The 20156-nt window shown below is 43.3% G+C and overlaps 1 protein-coding gene across 1 annotated transcript; it reads left to right on the forward strand.

Annotated features, from left to right (window-relative positions):
• The first annotated feature begins 956 nt into the window (after window positions 1-956).
• On the forward strand, window positions 957-19972 carry oafa (OAF homolog a). The gene is given in 5 exon segments (XM_083985481.1): window positions 957-2065; window positions 2068-2351; window positions 16743-16877; window positions 16988-17168; window positions 18002-19972. Coding segments are annotated over 5 exon segments (888 nt in total). The 5' UTR covers window positions 957-2052; the 3' UTR covers window positions 18277-19972.
• Window positions 19973-20156: the final 184 nt, after the last annotated feature.

Below are 20156 nucleotides of genomic sequence, written 5' to 3' on the forward strand. Positions count from 1 at the left end.
AGCCACTGCACTTTGGACTGCTGAGTGTATATGGATAAAGTATGACAATTCAGACTTAGCTCCAAAATTGTTGTCACTCCTGATTATATAAATGAGTCGTGCGGTTAGATTTACAATTGTTGACTTTGTTAGGTTTATAGATGGGGACATGCATCCCATCCCATGACCCGCTCTTGTTTCCAAGGTTGGCCCGCATGCAGCTATTTAAAATGCTCTGACGAAGATGTAGCCGGAGAATACTGGAGGACTGAACTCCATCACAAAGAGGCGTGTTTGCCTGACCTCCGCTCCTCCAGTCTATCAGGGTCCAGAGCCCAGTTTGGTTTGCATGGGCCCAGCTAACAATGTTTGCTCTGCTTTTATGGCCTCTCTGTTTGTTTTCCCCTTCACTGAATCGACCACCTCTTGGTCTCAGCAGCAGCACTCAAGTGCCGCCACATTCGGGGGGTCACCAGCCCCGGGTGCTTGGCCCACCCAGAATGCAGTGCGTCAAGCAAAAGAGATAACACACACACAACTTGCTCAGGTGGTTTACAGCAGTGAGGATGTCACCTTCCTGTTTCCACCACACACACACACAAAGAGGTAATCTACCATTTAATGTGGCTCTGCTGAGATCTTCAGATAGGCAGCTTTTCTCTGTTTGGCAGCTCTCACCTCAGGCTCTCCCTGGAGGACATCATAAAATTAAATAACATATATCAGGAGAATAAAACAGTGGCTGCATTTTTTCCCCTTCAGCTGGGGCCAGTGAATCAACCGTATGTTATTTTCAAAGGTAGCAATTACCTGATGGATGCATCGCAAGTGCAGCCAAACAAACCCTGAACCAGATAGACAGGTCTACATTAGACAAACTGCATAAGCGACAACAGTGTGATCAAAAAAGACAAAGCTTTTGTTCTTCAAACTGCTTGTCATGGACGAAGAAGAGAAGAATATTGCAAATTAATAGAACTATTTTTTTTTGTTGCTTCGCTCATGATGCGGTTGGCGGTAAACTGTAGTGCTCCTTTCAGCAGCAATTAAATTATTAATTTCACACTTGAGTGATCTGAATATGCCACACTAATACTTGATATGCCAAGATTTATTATAAGAACGTTTCCAGTCTTATTTTAATAAGATCCCAAAGTTATTACATTAAATATGTGGCTTTTAAAATCATTTTATCTTCAAGTTATAAGAGTTTCATAAAAGTACCCAGCTGACTTAATACATAGTTTGAAACCGCTTTTTCAAAACTGTTATAGTTTTTGGTTGTGGATATTTTTCTTATTTTCTTTTTTAAAGCAACAGCCTGTTTGCTTTTTGATCCCCAGCAGCTGCAGGTTATAGTTTACCCAGTGCCTTTTATTTATCCCTACACGGTGAGAACAACATCCACACAGAGCTGTGATTTACTTAAATCCTTACAACACCTTTGTTATAATTGTTGGGGGGTATTATCAGTCCCAGCCTACTCGCCGGAGTGCAGGGGATCACATGAGGCCTTTAGGGGGATGGGCAGAGTTTTCAGAGGGTGGTATGGCTTTAAGAGTTTACTGCCATCACCGCACTCTCTCACACACACACACACACACATACACACACGCCACAGAAAGTTTGGAGCAGTGGGATACCGACGGGTAGGAAGTGACGGGGCTGCATGAATTGCAGAGGAGGAGAGAGAGAGAGAAAAAAAAAGAAGAAGACGGGAATATCAACACAAAGCAGAATGAGAAGCAACGTGCGATCACCGGACTGTTGGCCGCAACGTAACGAGAGGAGAACTGGATTGCGCATGATCTGATCACCGGAGAGAGAAAGAGAAAGAGAGAGAGAGTTTGAGTGGAGGTGAACCAGGATCCCAGGAGTGAAAAGCAGAGATTTTTTTTTAAACTAAAGACTTGGATTGTCGTCTTTGATTTCCATAACTGCGGAAAGCGCAGGGACAACAAGGGTCCATATGGGACTGAGACCCGCAAACCACAAACCACCACGCTTTTTTAATAATATGAAGGAGAAGAAAGACTTTACGACAAGTCCGAGATAACTAGTTATACGGGGGATATGAACGCAGATCTTTGGACTTCACCACGAGTTTTTCCTCTGCCGGGTTCAGTTCTGCGTCTTTGGGGATGTTTGCGAGTTGCGTCCGTGCGGCTTCTGTTCGGACGCTGACCCGTCTCTGCGCCCTGGTGCTGGTGGTCGCTGCGGGACTCGGTTCGGAGTTGCGGGTCCGGGTCCGGCTCTCTGACGGACTGGTGACCGAGGAGGTTTTGGAGGCGGACAGTGAGAAAGACTCGATATCGCTGGAGTTCAAGCAGGGAGATGGGACACTCATCACCTTTGTGGCGGACTTCAAACAGGTGAGAAGAGGTGGTGGTGGTGGTGGTGGTGGTCTGTCCTGTTTACCGCTTTGACTAAACGCTGCGGTGCCTTCAGGGGACGCCCCCCCCCCCCCACCACACACACACTTACACACACACACACATATGGTATGAGACCTGGAAGGTGCTGGTAGAAACTCTCAAATTACTCTGTAACTGTACAGTTTGCCTGAACTAGAACTTGTTGCAACTGAGCCCACTTCATGGTTTTCCAAAATAAAGTCTGGGGTCCCATCAGTGGCCGTTCAGTTCAGTTCAGTTCTGCAGCAGGTCCCCAAGGTAAACAAGGACATCAAATAAACACATTCATACAAAACTGGCACTAATGAAGATGTGAGTAGACAGTTATTTCAATGAGATCAGTCACCCTCAGTGCCAGTCATTGTTACAATTTAATAAAAACCCAAATTACTTTGTTCCTTGTTTGCTTTGGGGGGGGGGGCCTTGGAGCGTCTCAGGGACCACTGACGGGCCACAGTCTGTTTCACTTTCACTTAATTGGTTCCTGCCAGGACAGAATTTGATATCTCACAAACTTGGAGTCCCATTCATCGTTTTTTTCCCATCCCAGCGTGAGTCCTGCAGAGGTCAAGACAGCTGCTGCTCCTTAGATGTGGATGCCCACAGACCCCAATAGCCTCAAAACACACCCCCCACCCGCCCTCCGCCGCTCACAGGGTCCAGCAGCGTAGAGCCGATCTCCAGCAGCCTTATTTAGCATTCTTCTAAAAGTAGACAAGCCGATCGAGTGTCCCTCCAGTGACCGGCACTGCATTTGCAAAAAAAAATTTGGTGGGGAGAAAGACGACCCTGTTTCATTTTTTAACAATCACTACTCTGAGACGCATAAATGTCAGTCACTGGAAGGAAAACTACAACTGCTGAGCGTAAAGGAGGGACACAGGGAGGGTGGGTGGCGGTGGTGGTGGTGGTGGGGGGGATGCACAGAGCAAAGGCATGTGTCTGTGATGGTTGCTGTCACACAGAAGCTGACAGGCTTGCGAGATGTGAAGGGGGAGATTTACCAGGATTAAGTGGGCATGTCTGACCTTTTTGATCTGCACGTCTGCTTCACTAACCAAAACAGCTAATTTAGAGTTGAAAGAGAGGAGGCAGTGTCCCCAACCCCCCCCCCCCCCCCCCCTCAGAGTCACTGGTGGTGGTGGTGACACACCAACAGAAAAGAGACATACACTGATCAGCAAAGCAGAGGGGAGAATCGGCTTGTTGGCCTGGGATGTGCGGGGAAGGCGCCCCCACGTTGCCGTGCGTACACACTTACATGCACATATGGTTTTGTTTACTCGGATAAAGCCAACAGGACCTCTTAGATCACTTTACTTTTCCGCTGCCTGATTTATCTGTTCCAGTTGTAGGTCGGCCTCCTTGCCCCTCCATTCCCCCCCCGCCCCAAATTTCCCCTCTTTCTGTGTCTCTTTCTCCCCCCTTCTTTCGGTCTCCCATTCTCTCCTTCCTGCAGCCCCCTACCTCATCTCTCCTACATGTGTTTTTTATTCAGCTCTTGTGCAGTATCTCCAAGATTTATGGAAAGTTGGATGAGCTGTCACTTCCAGCTGCCATGGATATACAGTCCAGATGAACGCATGTGGGAAGAAGAGTGTTTTAACAGGGCTGTTAAACACCGGAGAGGTATAATGAACTACACAGCTAAAGGTGGTTAGGCTCTTTACGGGTATACACACCCTCCTCGGAAGGTGTGTTCGTGCTACTTATCAGTGAGTGGGCGTTTCCCGGTGAAGTCGAATCTGAAAGTCTCATGAACTTCATTTGGAAGCTCTTTACAAAAATAATCCCCAGGCCTGCTGCTGGCTCCTCGCTCTCTCTCTGCTTGCTATTGTGAATACGTGGCAGAGATGTGATGCTAAATGTTAAAACCATTAGACACTGGTGGAGTGGTCTGCTGGATGTGAGTAGGAAGTTTAGTCAACCTTATCCAAGCAATGAATCACTGTGAAAATCAGCCGTGTTGTGATTTCAGCGGGGGTTACGTTCGCTCCGAAGGCATGTGGACATGTGGAAAAGATGATGTGGGTTGAGCTTGGTCATGACACCTCTTTGTCATGTTGAATAAATGTCTACATGTCGGACGGGACTGTCAGTTAAGTTTCAAACCTTTGAACGTCAGAAATCTGATCGTTTTTATGAAAAGAAGGGCATCGTGGGAGAGAGGGAATCATCCAGTATTAGAGTGTTTTTGTAGCTGGCTGAAGTTTCTCAGAAGTCTTCCCTGTGTAGCCGAGTGCCTTCATCATTCCCTTCTTATCTCACAGTCAAGTATTCACAGCCGGATCTACTCCCAATTATGTCAAATTGCAGTGATCTGTCAGTATTCGGGTCATATCCTGACCACATGCGCAACGTCAATGTACAGTTTTGCAACCCAAGACAAATCGGAGCACAGATGTGTTGTTGTAGCCTAGAAATGACAGTTCCCCTGAAGTCATTTGTAAGTCGCAGATTCAATGCAGAGCTGCTTTTTTTCTTTTCTTTTTCTTTTTTCCTTCAGCAACCGCTGCAGCGATTTACAGTCTCGCACAGTCTGAGACCTTGAGCTTGAACACAAACCACTTCTTGGAGATTAATCCAAGGGAAATGTCTCACATATCTGAGAGGCAGTTCTGGCTCTTTCCAGATGTTAAAACTCTGTCGGAGAGGCTAATCAGTTTGTACTCTGTGTGTATTGCTTTCATGTCTAACTAGTGGGTTTGATCAATGCAGGAATGTAAGTGGCCTCACAGGCCTCTCTGCCCATTTAGCAGCTGAGGAAGGTTTCATTTTTAGGATCCAGTTATCTACATCCTTCCGCAAAAGCACTTCTCAAATGTTTTCAGAGAAGAGGACCACTTAACTACTAAAATAAACCTCACAGAGCTAGGCCTGTCATAATTATTACATAATCGCCTGATCGCATTTATTTGAGCTGACTGCAATTATTTTGTGTATAATCATTAAAATGGTTTCCCTTCATCTATATAGAACAGCTGGATGAAACTAACAGAAATGACATATTTCATCACTATTCCCTCCTTGTTTTCCACCGTTTGAGGTTTGACTGGTCCTCTTTTAATGGTGATGATTATTCTGCTATGGCACATGAGTGGAGCCACAAACTGTTTATCTGGAGGTGCTTAATTTCCAATATTTGACAATCACATTGTGATGAGGATCTATTTACATTAGCATCACGGATTTAGCTGCAAAGCCAATAAGTGGCTCTTCATCTTAGGTGTATGGTCTATTATTAAACTATGTTTAGGCTTATACTATAATAATGGCATAAAATGATCAGAAACACTAAAGAAACATTAAATTGTTAATTACAATTATTCGTATGGCAATTAATCGTCTAAATTTCATGATTGTGACAGCCCTACATGGCTACACTCATAACCTCTCCAACATCCCCAAAACCAAAAGGGATACTATTTCAGTACTAGTTTTTACTTTTTTGTTTTGATTGGGCAGCGAACAGAGAGGGGGCACACATGGATAGGGAGCAGGGCCGTAGCCAGGGTTTTCAAATTGGTGAAGTCCAGAGGGGGGGGTGTATGTGAACATGTTTTTTTATTGACAAAAAACTATGCATCACTTTAGACCCCTCTAGCTAGTAGTTAGCAAGTACCTGTACTTACAGGGGGGGGGCTTAAGCCAGGGACACACCGGCCCGACAGTCGGGCGTCGGGCCTCGTCGGACGGCGTTGGGAGCTCGTCTGTTTGGTGTGTTCCTCTCCGTCGGGGAGTGTCGGGTCTTGTCGGGTCTCGTCGGGGCCGATTGAACATGCTCAGTCGGGACTCGTCGGCCGTCGGGAGAGTAGACTCGTCGGGTACTCTGATTGGCTGTTTGCTAGCTATGGCGATTCTGATTGGCGGTGCCCTAAGCGAATCAGCGCGGTGTGTGGGAGGGACGGAAGTGACCACAGTAAACAAACGGTGTCCTAGCCTGTCCTACAGTAAAAATGGTATACAAAATAAAAAGAGGAGTAAAGCAATATATTAAGCGGCAATATTTAAACATCAAAGATGTTCAATCAAACCCACATAGTTTGAAAGCTCACAACTAGGGATGCACATGATTAACCGTTTAACCGTTAACCGATAACAAGAACTTCGGTTATTTATTTATTTTATTAGGTCCTTATGTCGTCAACTCATGGGGGCGTGTCGACACGTGCAGAGTTCACGTGCCTTCAGTCATATTTCGCAGCAAAAAGTTACACAGGAGGACTGACAGTATGTGCAGCAGCCCCCATGAAGGAAGATCAGACAATAAATGTAACCTACACGGACATAGATGTGCATCACCTGTAACAACGGCGCTGGAAAAAAAAAAAAAAAAAGAGGAAATTTTCCTCACTTTGGACCCCTCTAGCTATACATAATTACATCAAAATGACCCAGAATTATATAAAGTAGACTTAGACTTTTTATTATGAAAGGAGGCTGATTGAGCCTTACACCGCTGACCAGCAGGACAGACTTGTCCTGTGGTTTTCAGCCTTTTTCAGCCATCAGGTATTTGTTCCCTCTCCATTAAATACAGTGCAGTGAAAAAGTATTTGCCCTCTTCCGGATGTCTTACTTTCTTGCAGATTTGTCACAATTAAGTTAATTTTTTTATTTTATTTTATTGTATGGCAGCCATCTAGGGAAGGTTTTCACCACTGTTTCTAAGCTTAGTGTTCTCCTTTAGTGGATAAAGGCGCCTCTCACCGTGGTTCACTGGCGTCCCAAAGCTTTAGAAATGTCTTTGTAACACTTTTCAGACCGGTACAGTAGGTGTCAATTATTAGTTTTTTCATCTGTTCTTGAATTTCTTTCACCCCATGCAAAAAACATTAATTATCACAGTTAGTTCATGATCAATCAATCAATCAATATCCTTTATTTAACCAGGTAAAAAAAAAACTTCTTTTCCAAGAGTGACCTGGCTAAGACGGCAGCACACAACAGCTCAGTTGCACATCACACAAGACTCAAATAAAATACAATCACACATGATTTAACAATGCATCACTTTGGACCCCTCTAGCTATACATAATGACATCAAAATGACCCACAATTATATAAAGTAGACTTAGACTTTTTATCATGAAAGGAGGCTGATTGAGCCTTACACCGCTGACTAACAGGACAGACTTGTCCTGTGGTTTTCAGCCTTTTAACATCATGCACACACACACACACACACACACACGTTTTAACCAAGGCACCTGTCATCTCAACTTCAGTTTTCTGCGTTCCGCCGATACATCAATTTCCCGCGTGTCGTTTCAAAATAAAAGCTGACCGATATGTTTATCATGCTATTTATGCCCTGTGGCTTCTTCTATTTTTTTCTCACAGAAATTTAACTGGCTACGGCCATGATATGTCTGTACACAGGGATTCAAACCAGGTACCGTGGCACTGACTCTAATCATTCAGATTCAGGACAGTGTTTAAACACATCACACTGCATGCCACTACATGTGATGCAATTTATGTAGCATTAAATTCATCACATACATCTGAACGGTGGCTGGATGTCATCAAATGCACCAGAGTCTCAGTTGCAGTTACTTCATTACTTGAACAGCTTAGCAGTTGTCTGTTATGCCTGAGGTTTCACTTGATTTTTTTTCTTTTCACTGATCTGGTCTTAATCCTCTGGTCCGTGATCTTGTCAGCTGTTTTTGTTTGGAAGGTAACATGCTGCTGATAACTGGGGACATTTAGCACAGTCCCAGGGTAGAAAAGAAAAACCCATTTCATCCACATATCCATTCTAATGTCACACTGACCTTGTTTGACTTAAGGTTGAAACATTAACTGAAAGCTTCCTGAGTGGCAGTGTGGTAAAAGTCAAATACAACTACAACTACTGTAAAACAGTGAATTTAAATAATGTTTAAATTTACACGAGTCGAAACAACACATATACAATACTAACTATTAGTCTTTGTGGTTACTCAGACAGTTTGGACCACACCACACCACAGAAGGCCGTTCTACATCTACAGTTACATGCACACTGGCTTTTGTAATACAACATCTGAGAGCATTTTTTAAACCTTTTTCCTGTCTGTTTTGATTTATTCAACATCTTGTGCGGAATAATTTGAAAAAGGCTGTAAAATACGAAAAAGCTTTCCTCCCACACTAGTGTTTTCAGATCATTTTCAAGTAGTCTGCTGTCCCCCACACATGCCAGAACAGTGGAAAAGCTTTTACACATTCAAGCCAATAGGTTTTTAATCACATGATCACATAACTGTTCACTATTTTCAAAGTTATCCACCGTTAAGGAAAGATGTTAATATGTCTGCATCAGCGCAGACATGGCATGAGCCCATGCTGTGCAGATAGGTCAAGGGAGCAACAGATGTTGGGAAGTCACTTGACACTCACATTGTCATGTTAAATTGGCTTGAGTTTTGTATCACTATCGTGTGAATGAGATTTTTTTTTGAAAGTTTTTAATTCATTCTCATGTTGTTTCTGCCTTATAAGCAGGATTGTGTTTCAGCCTGGGGCTGTGTTGCCCGCAGGTCAGTTCACCCTAGTGTATATTCTGATTGTCTTCAAAGTACAGAGGCTTTATGGATACGCCCAACAGTAAGCTCGCTGTAAGAATGAATCGAGAGATTCTTCACACACCCTCGTGCGCTATGTCAAAAGCAGAGTGAATGGCGGGGGCGGGGAGGCAGGTTGGTTAGCTCGTCTGTGTTGCCCTCCCATTGGGATACACAGTATCTGTGACCCATTTTGTCAGGTGACCATTAGCCTTCACACACTGCATCATTCATGAAGGTTGTTGAAATGGATTTGGAGCGTAGCCTATCTTAGACATTAGGCAATCTCTCCTGCGTGGGAATGTTCGTTTCTTTTGGTGGGAAATACTAACGTTTGCCAAACGAAGCAACCGTCAGTTTTGTTTTCCCCTAATTGCAGGTACTGTACATCAGTTACAAGTCGTTGCAGTTCGAATGTTTTGTGCCCTTTTTTTTGTTGTTGCCACACCTCGTTTCTCACTCAAACCTGAAACACCATCCCACGCTGTCACTTGCACAAACTTGTAAAGTCTTTTTTACAGAGAAGTGTCACCAGGAAATGTTGTCAATTTCACATAGGCCTACTGCTTAGAGGCACATGAGTCTTATTCTCTACCATGAGGAAAGTTCACTGTGAGTCATCAGCGAGTCACCAGTCAGTGAAACAATGCATGTGATAAACTTTTCCCAGAGTGAGTGAAACAACTCATTCAGTTCCTCCTCCTTGACCACAACAAACCCTGTGATATTCAAGCTGCTGTTTACATTGACCAGCACCACAGAAGACCTGCACTCCTACTCATTTCCCCTCATTAAGCTGTGGCGCTTTTCCGTGTGGGAGGGAGAAACTCCTCAGATAAGTCAGTGCGTTGCGAAACCTAAACATGATTGCAATTCAGAGGGACTGCACTGCTCAAGAAAGTAATCACTGCTTGAGCTTAAAGGGATAGTTCAACATTTTGGCAAATTGGCCCATTGCCATAATCCATAAAGTCTTAGGAGTAGGTTTGTTAACCTTTAATTGTCGGTGCAAGCTATTTTTAGAACGGCGGAGCAGAGCCGTGAGCTGCTCAGAGCTACGCTACGGAGGCTCATGGAATTTTCTTGGTTTCCCTCATCAAACTCATCAAATACACAATATAACAACTCCAAAACGCTCTCGTGGACAAGTTGTGACCTGCACATTCACCACGCTATGAGATAATAACAGAACGTTACGAGACAGAGTTGTTTTTGAGGCAAATGCAGGGACTGGTTTCCCGAAAAACTGCCCCTGAGAGGAATGTGCATCAGGGGTTTTGCATGAATTTACCTCAAAAACGACTCCGTCTCGTAACGTTCTGTTATTATCTCATAGCGTAGTGAATGTACAGGTCACAACTTGTCCACAAGAGCGTTTTGGAGTAGTTGGATTGCGTATTTGATGAGTTTGATGAGGGAAACCAAGAAATTCCATGAGCCTCCGTAGCATAGCTCTGAGCAATTAAAGGTAACAAACCTACTCCTAAAACTATAGGGATCCAAAAATGTTGAACTATCACTTTAAAGGGACAACGAGGAGTTTTGGAAAAGCGAAGTGTTTTATACATACATACCGTCGTAGTTCCGACCATAAACGGCGATTCGGCGGCGTTATTCTCATGACTCGCCACAAAACCGAAAGTAAAGAAACGCTGGTCGGCTCGACCAGCATTTCCGCCACCACTAATAATAACAAAATAATGATAGAGACAAAACGATATATTTATGGAAAATGGGCCCATTAACAAGTGTGGGTAACGTAGATTCATCCACATTAACGTGAGACTTTTTTTTATAACCAAATAGAAACTCCTCGTTGTCCCTTTAATTGTCTTGTCATATCACCTGGAATATAAATGAACATTCATTTATTTGTAGTTATTGCAGATTTCTGTAGGTTCTCATGTAACGTTGTCTCTGTTTCCACTCCCTCTGCATCTTTCAATGCAGTGTGTGCAGGCCGTGGACGTTTCCACGGATGAGCCCACTTAAGTCTTTCTCCTGGCCACCCTTTGTTCCCTGTTGACTCTGAATCTCAGGAAAAAAAAGAAGAAAAAGCTTCTTCTGTGGCCCTCCAAGGCCCCACATGGGCCCCCTTTGGCCTCTCATGGCCCCTCTGCCCCTGTTGATGTCTTTATCCTTTACCCCCCCCCCCCCACCCCACCCAACCTCCCACCCACCAGCAGGACAGATGTTCATCTGTAATGCTGCTGATAAAGAAAAAGCTTTTCCATTCCCATAGAAGTGCAGGGAGAGAAGAGTCAGTTATCATCCACCCTTTCTGATTTTTTTTTTTTTTTTTTCCCACCGATCGGGGACAGTGGGTTGGGGCGGGGTGCGTGGCGCTGCAGTAACAACCTGCTGTCTCTTTGATGGACAAAGAGGCTGTAGTTTTGGCTTGTGTTGTGCATAGTTGTCATGTTTTATCTACCTCAGATGTTTAAAGATAGTTGGCAACAGAAGAGCTAACAAATGGTTCACTCTGCCAAAGCTTGTCTGTTCTCCACACGGTGTCCTGAAATGGCCTTTTGTCAAATTCGTGGCTGTGTCCCTTTTGTTCGCTCATGCCTGGTTACATTCAAAGTAATTTATTTTATTATATATCACAATGTGGCACTAGCAACAATTCCCTCAGTTCTCTTGCAAAAGTTAAAAAAAAAAAAAAAAAAAACACCTGGGGATTTATTACAACACCAGTTACAAAACAGTTTTTAGAATAATCATACAGTAATGAATTATTACATCATTTTTTCAATGCCTTCCCATAAAATAGCTGTTTGGTACATGTCCTGCTACAGGATATGAAAGCTGCAGGACAACGGCTAGAGGCTGAATAGGGCTGTAGCTGTCTCTATTGTTTATGCTTTATCTATCTGCCTCATTTCCTTCCCTGTTAGCACTCACTGTTTGTCTCCCTCTCATTTCCTGAATGCAAAGTCTCCATAAACAGTTTTGGGTGTCTGGATAATTGTATCCAGGCTCTGTGTGAGCGAATAGTTCCCTCATTGTGGCCTGCACATATTTTGCACAGGTTTCGAAGCCCTTTAAAGTATAAATGAGGAGCCGTTGGTGCCGTTTTTTAACAGCTGCATTTCTGAGTTAATGTTAAAAACGTAAGTGTGTAAACTCCAGCGGGAGGGAATGTACGTTACCTTTTCATTGTTGTCAAGAAAATAGCCAAAGGGAACCTGTTTCCTTTCTGTAGCCCCTAGTGTTTTTATTGTCCATTCACTGCCACTGTTTACTAATTGGTTCACTCTTTGGACAGCCAGGTGTGACCAGCCCACGAATGTGACTCCACATTCCTGCCTTTGGAGCCTCTGTAATTAGTTTCAACTCAAGCATTTCTTAGCGCCGCAGCTTTTCTCCCACTCCTTTTGTCTGTGTGAGTCCGTCTCCCCCTTTCTCGCTCCGTCTCCCAACATGATCTTTAATCCCTGCCTACACCTGTGCTTTTTTGACCGGGCTCCACTCATGCACCAAGGCAAATATCCTCCCCATCACCAAACATGGTTGATCCACATGTTGTTTTTATAAACTGAAAAAGGGCCATTTAGGCAAGTTGGGGGTCTAAAAGTAAAAAAAAAAAAAGTCAATACAGTGTCTCATCACCTATGTGTGTACAAATAGAAGCCACATGTCTCAACTGGAAGGCTGTACATTGCTGACTTTAGGAGCTTTTATGTTAGATTTATGTCACAATGCAGGATTATTACCCACTGCCTTAAAAGAAAAAAAAGAAAATCTAGTTGTTGGTCAGATTTTTTTTTCTTCTAAATTTCAGGCTCAGAACCCACACAAACCCACAGTGATCCCAAATGACTCATCAGAGAGCGTGGCTCACCAGCGGTCCTCCCGAGCCAGCCAGCCATCAGCCTTATCAACAGACAGGGGGTCTTAGAGGGGATTGGAAAACAGGAAGAAACGACTGCACAGGGGATAGCTACTGGCACACTGATTGTGTTTGTGTGCGGGTCTGTGCGTGTGTGTGTGTGCGCGTGCACTTTTGTGGGTTTTGAAGTCCATCCATTCATGCATGCAAGCGTGATTTGGCGCAGTTAGTATGACATCCAAAGTGAGATTTATATGTCTTGCGCTACTTCGCTGTGGTATTTGAATGGCTTTTAAAAGCTATAGAGCCCTTGCAGAAAATATCCATGTTCTTCATTCACTACAGGACTTGAGACAGCTCTGGTTTTCAGAGCCAGTAAACCAGGTACACGCTCTGCGAAGAGAGTCTTTGGCAAGGTGGGTTACGACTACAGTGACGGAGAATGTTCACTGTAAATGGCACCCTTTGAGTGTCTGAATAGGCTTTTGTGCACCTCTTAAATAATCTGGCCCACCAAAGGTTGCCCGCCACCACAGCCCCCCACCACTCTCCTGTTTAACAGGTCTTAGTATGACCCACTAGTCAAGCTGCATGAATACAGACATGTGTTTGGCCCTTGGCCAGAGGTAGTTTGTCTGCAAATGGACTAAGTCCCGGGTGTCAGGGAGCGATGCTGAGGAATCTGTACTTGTGTGGATTATTTATAGCCATGCTGACATTTACACTGCTCTGGTGGGGAAAAACTCAAGGCTGCACTGTCCTTTGATTATGGTATTACCCCTCTTTTTTCATGATGTGGAAATGTCAATCTTTTAATTCTTAATGTCCATACATGGTTATTTTCTCTAAATGTTGGTCTGGAGACCTTTAATTTTGTGTAGGCTTCTGGAAATGCAAGTTTTAGGGGAGTGACTCATTTTCCTGATATAGGCTGCACTTCTTTCAGGAGAAGTTTTGTAGAAGTTGCCTCACTCCTCTTTTTCAAGCTCTGGCAGGTCCACTTGCCTGAATGGTCCTAAAGTTGCATTAGTGTTTCGGTATTTGGATGCATCACCAGTATTAACTTTATCGTCTGTTTGGTAATCTGGGGGTATTTGTGCAACATAAATCTGACTTTTAAAAAAGACCAAGCTGTTGTTTGATCAGTCATTTTCACAGCTCACTCTCCCCTGGTGTTTGGATACTACCTGTCATCATAACAACAGGTGTAAACGCTCCTTTCATCATACCGCTGCACATTTTACTCTCTTGCCGCCCTCTTTTTTTTTTTTAATCGTACTTTGAGTGTGCCTGCACAGAAGAGTCAGTGTGAGCATGTGAATGTGCCAGTGCCGGTTTTCAGGCAGGCAGAAGTGAGTCGAGTCTTGTCCAAACAAACAGTTGAATCCAACAGCTTCTGTCTGGATGGTGATGGGGAGATGATGTCATTGTTATTATTCTATTTGCTGGTAGAAGCCACGCTGATTATTATCTCAGCCGCACCTAAATGGCAGGCTGGTTTATTATTGCCATTTGAAGGTCACAATTAACTGTAATCTTTTGAGGACAATTTTGCAGTGTCCTCTACTCATTACCAGTATGAATAAAATAATAAATTGATACTTGCTCTAATGTCTGTACACCAAAAAATAAAGGTACTGTCAGCAGTTGATTAGTTTAGCTTAGCTTAGTTTAGTTTATCTGAACATGGAGAGCAACAGGGGGCAACAGGTAGCCTACCAAGACCCCCCCACCCCATCTATTAGCATATTCTATGTCATCTTTTCACTTGCAAACAATCAAATTGTAATAATAATAATAATAATAATAATAGTGTTTTTTTCTGGGGTGTAAGCTAAGCTATTATACCTTATGTTAATTTCTAGGCAGAGAGCAGTTATTTGACAGGGTTTCCTGAACGTTCCTGCACCTGCCCAAGATGCAAGCCTTCATATGATGACAAATTGTCCCTTAACATTTTATTTCTGTGAATCAAATACAATGTATATTATGTTAATCATTAAACTTTTAAGATTGTAAGATTGGGTTGGACGGAGTTTGTTGCCAAGCTAGCTTGTTCCGCCTCTTCCCACTCCTCATGATAAGCGATAAGCTAATCGCCCGCTGGCTGTAGAAGCTTCATACTCAGCATGCAAACATAGTAGTTTTGATTTTATCATCTAAATTTCTGCAAGAATGCAAATTAGTCGGCACCGTATCCTAAAAAATATGAGTTGCATCAGAAGACGTTGCCATGGTGGCGAACACTGGTGACCCCACGTTGCCCTTTTGGCCTAAATTCAAATACAGGGCAGCAGAAGTAGACAATCATTAATCTGGAGACATAATGACACAAGAGGAGGAGGAGATCTCAGCGTCCACACTTTGGCATTAACTAAGTTCCAAAAAGGCAGGGTTGCTGCTTCTCTATAATTACCCAGAGGGCCCTGGGGCAGATCCTTGTGGCTGACGCGAATGCCTTCCCCCTTCTTTCTCTCTCTCTCTGCCTACTTACACGTACACACACACACACACACACACACACACACACACGTACACACACAGTGTCCTAGTGTAGCGCCATGTGTCTGCAATATGGGAGGTCTGTGAATCGTGGCCTCTGCGTCTCCCCACACTTGAGGGGAAATGGCACTGTTGCCCGTCTCTCCATCTGGATTTTACCCCGTCATTTTTACATCTCACTCTGTTCAGTGTGATAAATCCATGCCTCCTCCAGTCTTGACATTCTCTTTAATCATTCAGACTTTCTCTAAAAAATAAAAATAATAATAATAAGGCCTAGGCAATTATCACAGTATGAGAACATTTTATTTTGACTTTCTTTGTTTCTACAGTCCCCAAGTCCACACTGTGAGCAGCTCAGATGTGAAAAATCTGGGGTTAATATCACATAAACCCTGTGAATCAATATTTGCTCAGTAATTTGCCTTCCAAAGGTCAAATAGTATCGCATGATTGTCTTGTGTAATACCACTGCTTGTACTGTATGCCTGCCAGAAACCCTTTTTACAGACAAAAGTGGTTCTTATGAAACCAATGATCATGCAAAGTAGTCTACAAAGACCCACAGAGCACTAACACCTTTGAGAAGGGTTGTATTGCTGTCTGTTTGCATACAGGAAGTGGGACCAGAGATTAAGGAGGACTCAATGGGGTTATCAGTGGGTAGTTTATCTGTCCTCCGGTCCCTCCTGCTCACAGAGTGAAAGCCTTCAAACTGCTACTCTTCTTCTTCGGCCTGTTTACTTCAGAGGGGTGTGTGAAAAGCGGAGGAGGGGTGTTTGGGACTGTGTGTCTGTCTTGAAGCCGAAGCCAAGGAGGGGGGAGGGTGTCTGATGAATAGGGAGACAGGTCTGCCGCTCTGCACTCCCTACTGCTGGAGCTTCCCATCATGCTTTGCATGCCCTCTCACAGAACTCTTTATGGCCTTGGGTTTGGCGCCAGATCTCTCACGCACTTGCCAACAGCAACAAGTTTTTTTTTGTGCTAATTCTCCGCTATCACCATTTTTTTCTACTTCTGCAGTTCCACATAAACCAGCATGGTAAAATGCTTCACTGTTCGAGAATCTCTGATAAGTTTGGGGGAAAAAAAGACCCTGCAGCTTTAATTTGACAGCAAAAATAACCAGAGCATGACTGGAGCAACATTACACAGGCTTAGAGACAATAAAAAGTATCAACAAACTGTCAGATGAGACTATGTAGTCAACATAAACCCCTCTTTACTTTTGGCAGACAGCTGTTTGAACATCTTTGAACTCCACATATTGAATTACTTGGAGTGTCTGGAAAAGTGCTACATTAAGTACCGAAATGGAAAGAGTATTTGTTCTGCTCCGTATGAGCCTGCACATATAAACATTAAGTTATTATAACCTCGCCTCATGCACCACATCAACGTTTTCTGGGAATCGTCTGTTTATCCGTTCAGCCGGTCATCTCTCATCCCCTTGTGTCTTGCAGGATGTGAAGATATTTCGAGCGCTGATCCTGGGCGAGCTGGAAAGAGGGCAGAACCAGTACCAGGCCCTGTGCTTCATCTCTCGCCTCAGCCGCAATGAGATCATCCCGAGTGAGTCGATGGCTCGCCTCAGACAGGTATGACATGGCCTCTGTTTAATTGTGAGTGTTTACAGCTCCGAAAAAAACGAACACAGCTCGGAGCACCTCGTGGTTTTTAACACTGATTATTTGTGTTCTCCGTTTAGAAAAATCCCCAGGCCATTCGTTTGGCGGAGGAGCGGAGAGGACTGGAGCAGCTGACGATGAGCGTGGCCGTCAACTTAAGTCGGGCCTTGCAGCTCAGCTCCCATATCCACAACATGTGCAGCGAGGCCAGAGAGGCCGTCTACACCAGGGAGTCGGACGTCAAACACTGGCTGGACAAAGGTCAGCGGTCATCTTATCTTTGTTTATCAAACTGGGGATACATTGTGTAAATATCTGGCCGGCGTCCTCCTATCGCTTTACTTCTCTCCCGTCCCTCCTGATTGTCTCTAAACTTGTATTGTCTCTGTTCTGATGTGCGTTATCTCCCCAACACTCCCTGCCTTCCCTGTTTCTATCTCCTAAACACCTCTTCCCACTCCATTTTAATGATATGAACCCATACATTATCTCTTCCCTTTTGGCGATAAGAATAAGTTACTGTTCTTACTATCTATATTTACCATGTTCAATTTTCCCTGAACATTCCTCACTTCAGCCTTGAAAGAGTAGAGTAGAACATTTCTCCTAACAGTCTGAGATACTGTACTGTCCTGTTTCCCAAATTGAAAACATGTTATTAAAGACTTATTTAACTTTTTTTTTTAAAGGCCTTTACAGTGGGAACCAGTATCTCAGTAGCAATGAAGTCCAAATTGTCCAGGCTGAGGAGAATCCATATGACAGCACTATTGTGCACTGACAGCACTGTTAAACAGGAAACAATGTTGATCGTCACGGTTCACCGGGCACTCTTTTGCATTAAACTAGCTCTGCGCCGTTATCTGCAGAGGCAATCACAGTAGCACCTCCTTTGCATAACAAAGCCCCCATTTTACTGCCCCATCGCTCCCCTTTTTAGCCACTTTGTTCGCTCTCTCCAGTTCAATATGGTATTTAATTGAGTGAAATTAGAAAGAGAATGATTCACACAAGTGTGTAATAGCATGCTTTTGTTTTTAATACCACATGCTCTTGACAATAATGCCCCTCTCCCTGTCCTCCCTGTGTTATAGGAGTGGACGGCTCCATTTTTGAGGTCCTGCCGCAAACAACAGAAGTGCCCAGTTTTCAGGCCTGTCACTCAACAAAAGACTTGTGGCAGCCCTGTCTCTGCACATACAGCCTACGTCTGGAGTGGTACCCGTGCCTGCTAAAGTACTGTCGCAGTAGGGACACCACAGGCAAAGGCTCTACATACAAGTGTGGCATAAAGAGCTGCAGCAAGGGCTACCATTTCACCTACTATGTTCCCCAAAAACAGCTGTGTCTATGGGATGAGGAGACCTAGCATTTTGTTCCGGATGGTTAGGAATAGAGAAATGCATGGGCTATTTTTTTTTTCCCCAGCCAGTCCAATGCTTCTCCACCCATGCTATTCAAAGTAAACACAGTAACACTGGACCTCAGTTTATATGATGACGAGTGAAGCTGTCTCAGGTGGGGAGTGGTGAGATCCAGATGTTCATGCTGAAACAGAAACAAATTCAGGTTCCAAATGAGACCAAAACCTTTAAGGAAGGAGAGATGCAGCAATAAAAGAAGACCCACAACTTTAAAAGCCTTTTTTTCCCCTGGGAAAATGACATATCGTTGTCAGCTGTAATGTGACTTTGTCAAGAAACTGTCACTTTTGTGCCTTTTTTTGTGTTTGTTTTTGGAGAAATGATTGGAGCATACGACAGAGACCAACAACAATAACCTCTCAAACAAGCTAAGTTATGCACAAAGCTGGACAGTGCATTTCTGCTCAACTAAACACGAGCAGAGGAAAAAACAGAGTCCTGCTCTGATCAGAGGAGTCATATAAACATAATCCTCCATCCTGGTGAAGGAAAATTTGGATGGTGGATTTACTGTATTTCTTCTTAAGGTCTGTGAAACCAGCCAGCTAAACACCGTGTAAGCTGACTGACAAAGGAAATGCTTCTCCAATGCTGGCTTTATTTATTCTAGTTGCAAAGTGATATTATGGATGTGGATGATTTATGTATGATATTGTTTTTAAAAAAAAATAACCTCATCAATTTTCTCTCCTTTTTGGATTAAACAAGGCTCTTACATTTACATGTCCGAACCCCAGATTCACAGTACCAAGACGTATTCAAACAAATGTCAGAACATTTTAACCTCTTGGATTCAACCTCAAGAATTCAAGTTTCATCCACATTTCATGCTACTTTTGTTGTGATGGTTGCACTGCACCCTTCGTGGATCAACATGTTTATTTCCATATTTGGTAGGTCCGTTTTAGCTCAGCGTCACCCCATCATGGTCATCACTCACATTCTCAGTGTCAAGTAAACCAAAGTCAAAGGATGGTGTAAAGTTTCACACTTCTAGAAACAGGCCCTTTAGTACTGTGTTTTTCCATGATAGGATTGAATAAAACTGCAGTGTAGCTTGCTAATAATCTATGCTGCCACCTTCTGGTTATGCAGTGTTTCAGTTTCTTGTGTTTTCTTTTTTTATCCCCAATGCCAGAATTCTGTGTTTCCCTGTTTTTGTCTGTTTATGTCAACAGTTAAATGTTATTAATTTATGCATCTCAAATCCCTGATCATTTACATATATAATTTAAGGAGCACTTCTTGAACTCATGGGACCAAATTTCATTTTTTTTCTTCTTCTGTCTGTTCCTTAGGTTGAAGTATGATTTTTGGTCTGCCTTACCTCCATCTCCATTTCAGACTTTACTGCCATGTGTCAAATGTTCTTTTGTGTGTTTTGTGCGTCAATATGTCTTGCTAACTAAAGAACCAAATGAGTGAAACATTTCTATATGTGGCCTTCTCTGGTGATCAAGTGCCTTAACATTTCCACTGATATCTTTTCTATGTAATTGTAGATTAAGTTCTTAAACATATTTTTTCTATGAAAGAGTCGTTGATATGCTGTAAGTTGCCATAAGGAGAAAATGAAGCAATTAGGTAATGAACCATTAAGAGTTGTTTTACATTATTTGTTTCAATAAAGTCTTTCTTTGCACTGCATTTACAATTATAGCCTAAGTATTTATTTATGTGCCTTTTATCGACAGCTGAGAGTAGAGAATTGCAACTGCATCAGCATTTAAAACCCCTCGGTGCCATTATGCTCTTTAATGTTCGCCTCTAATGTTAATCTAATATTTCATTTCATCATGCTCATGAGGGAAATAGCTTTTTATTG

This window comes from Trachurus trachurus, assembly GCF_905171665.1.
Source record: "Trachurus trachurus genome assembly, chromosome: 13".
Taxonomy (NCBI): Eukaryota; Metazoa; Chordata; class Actinopteri; order Carangiformes; family Carangidae; genus Trachurus; species Trachurus trachurus.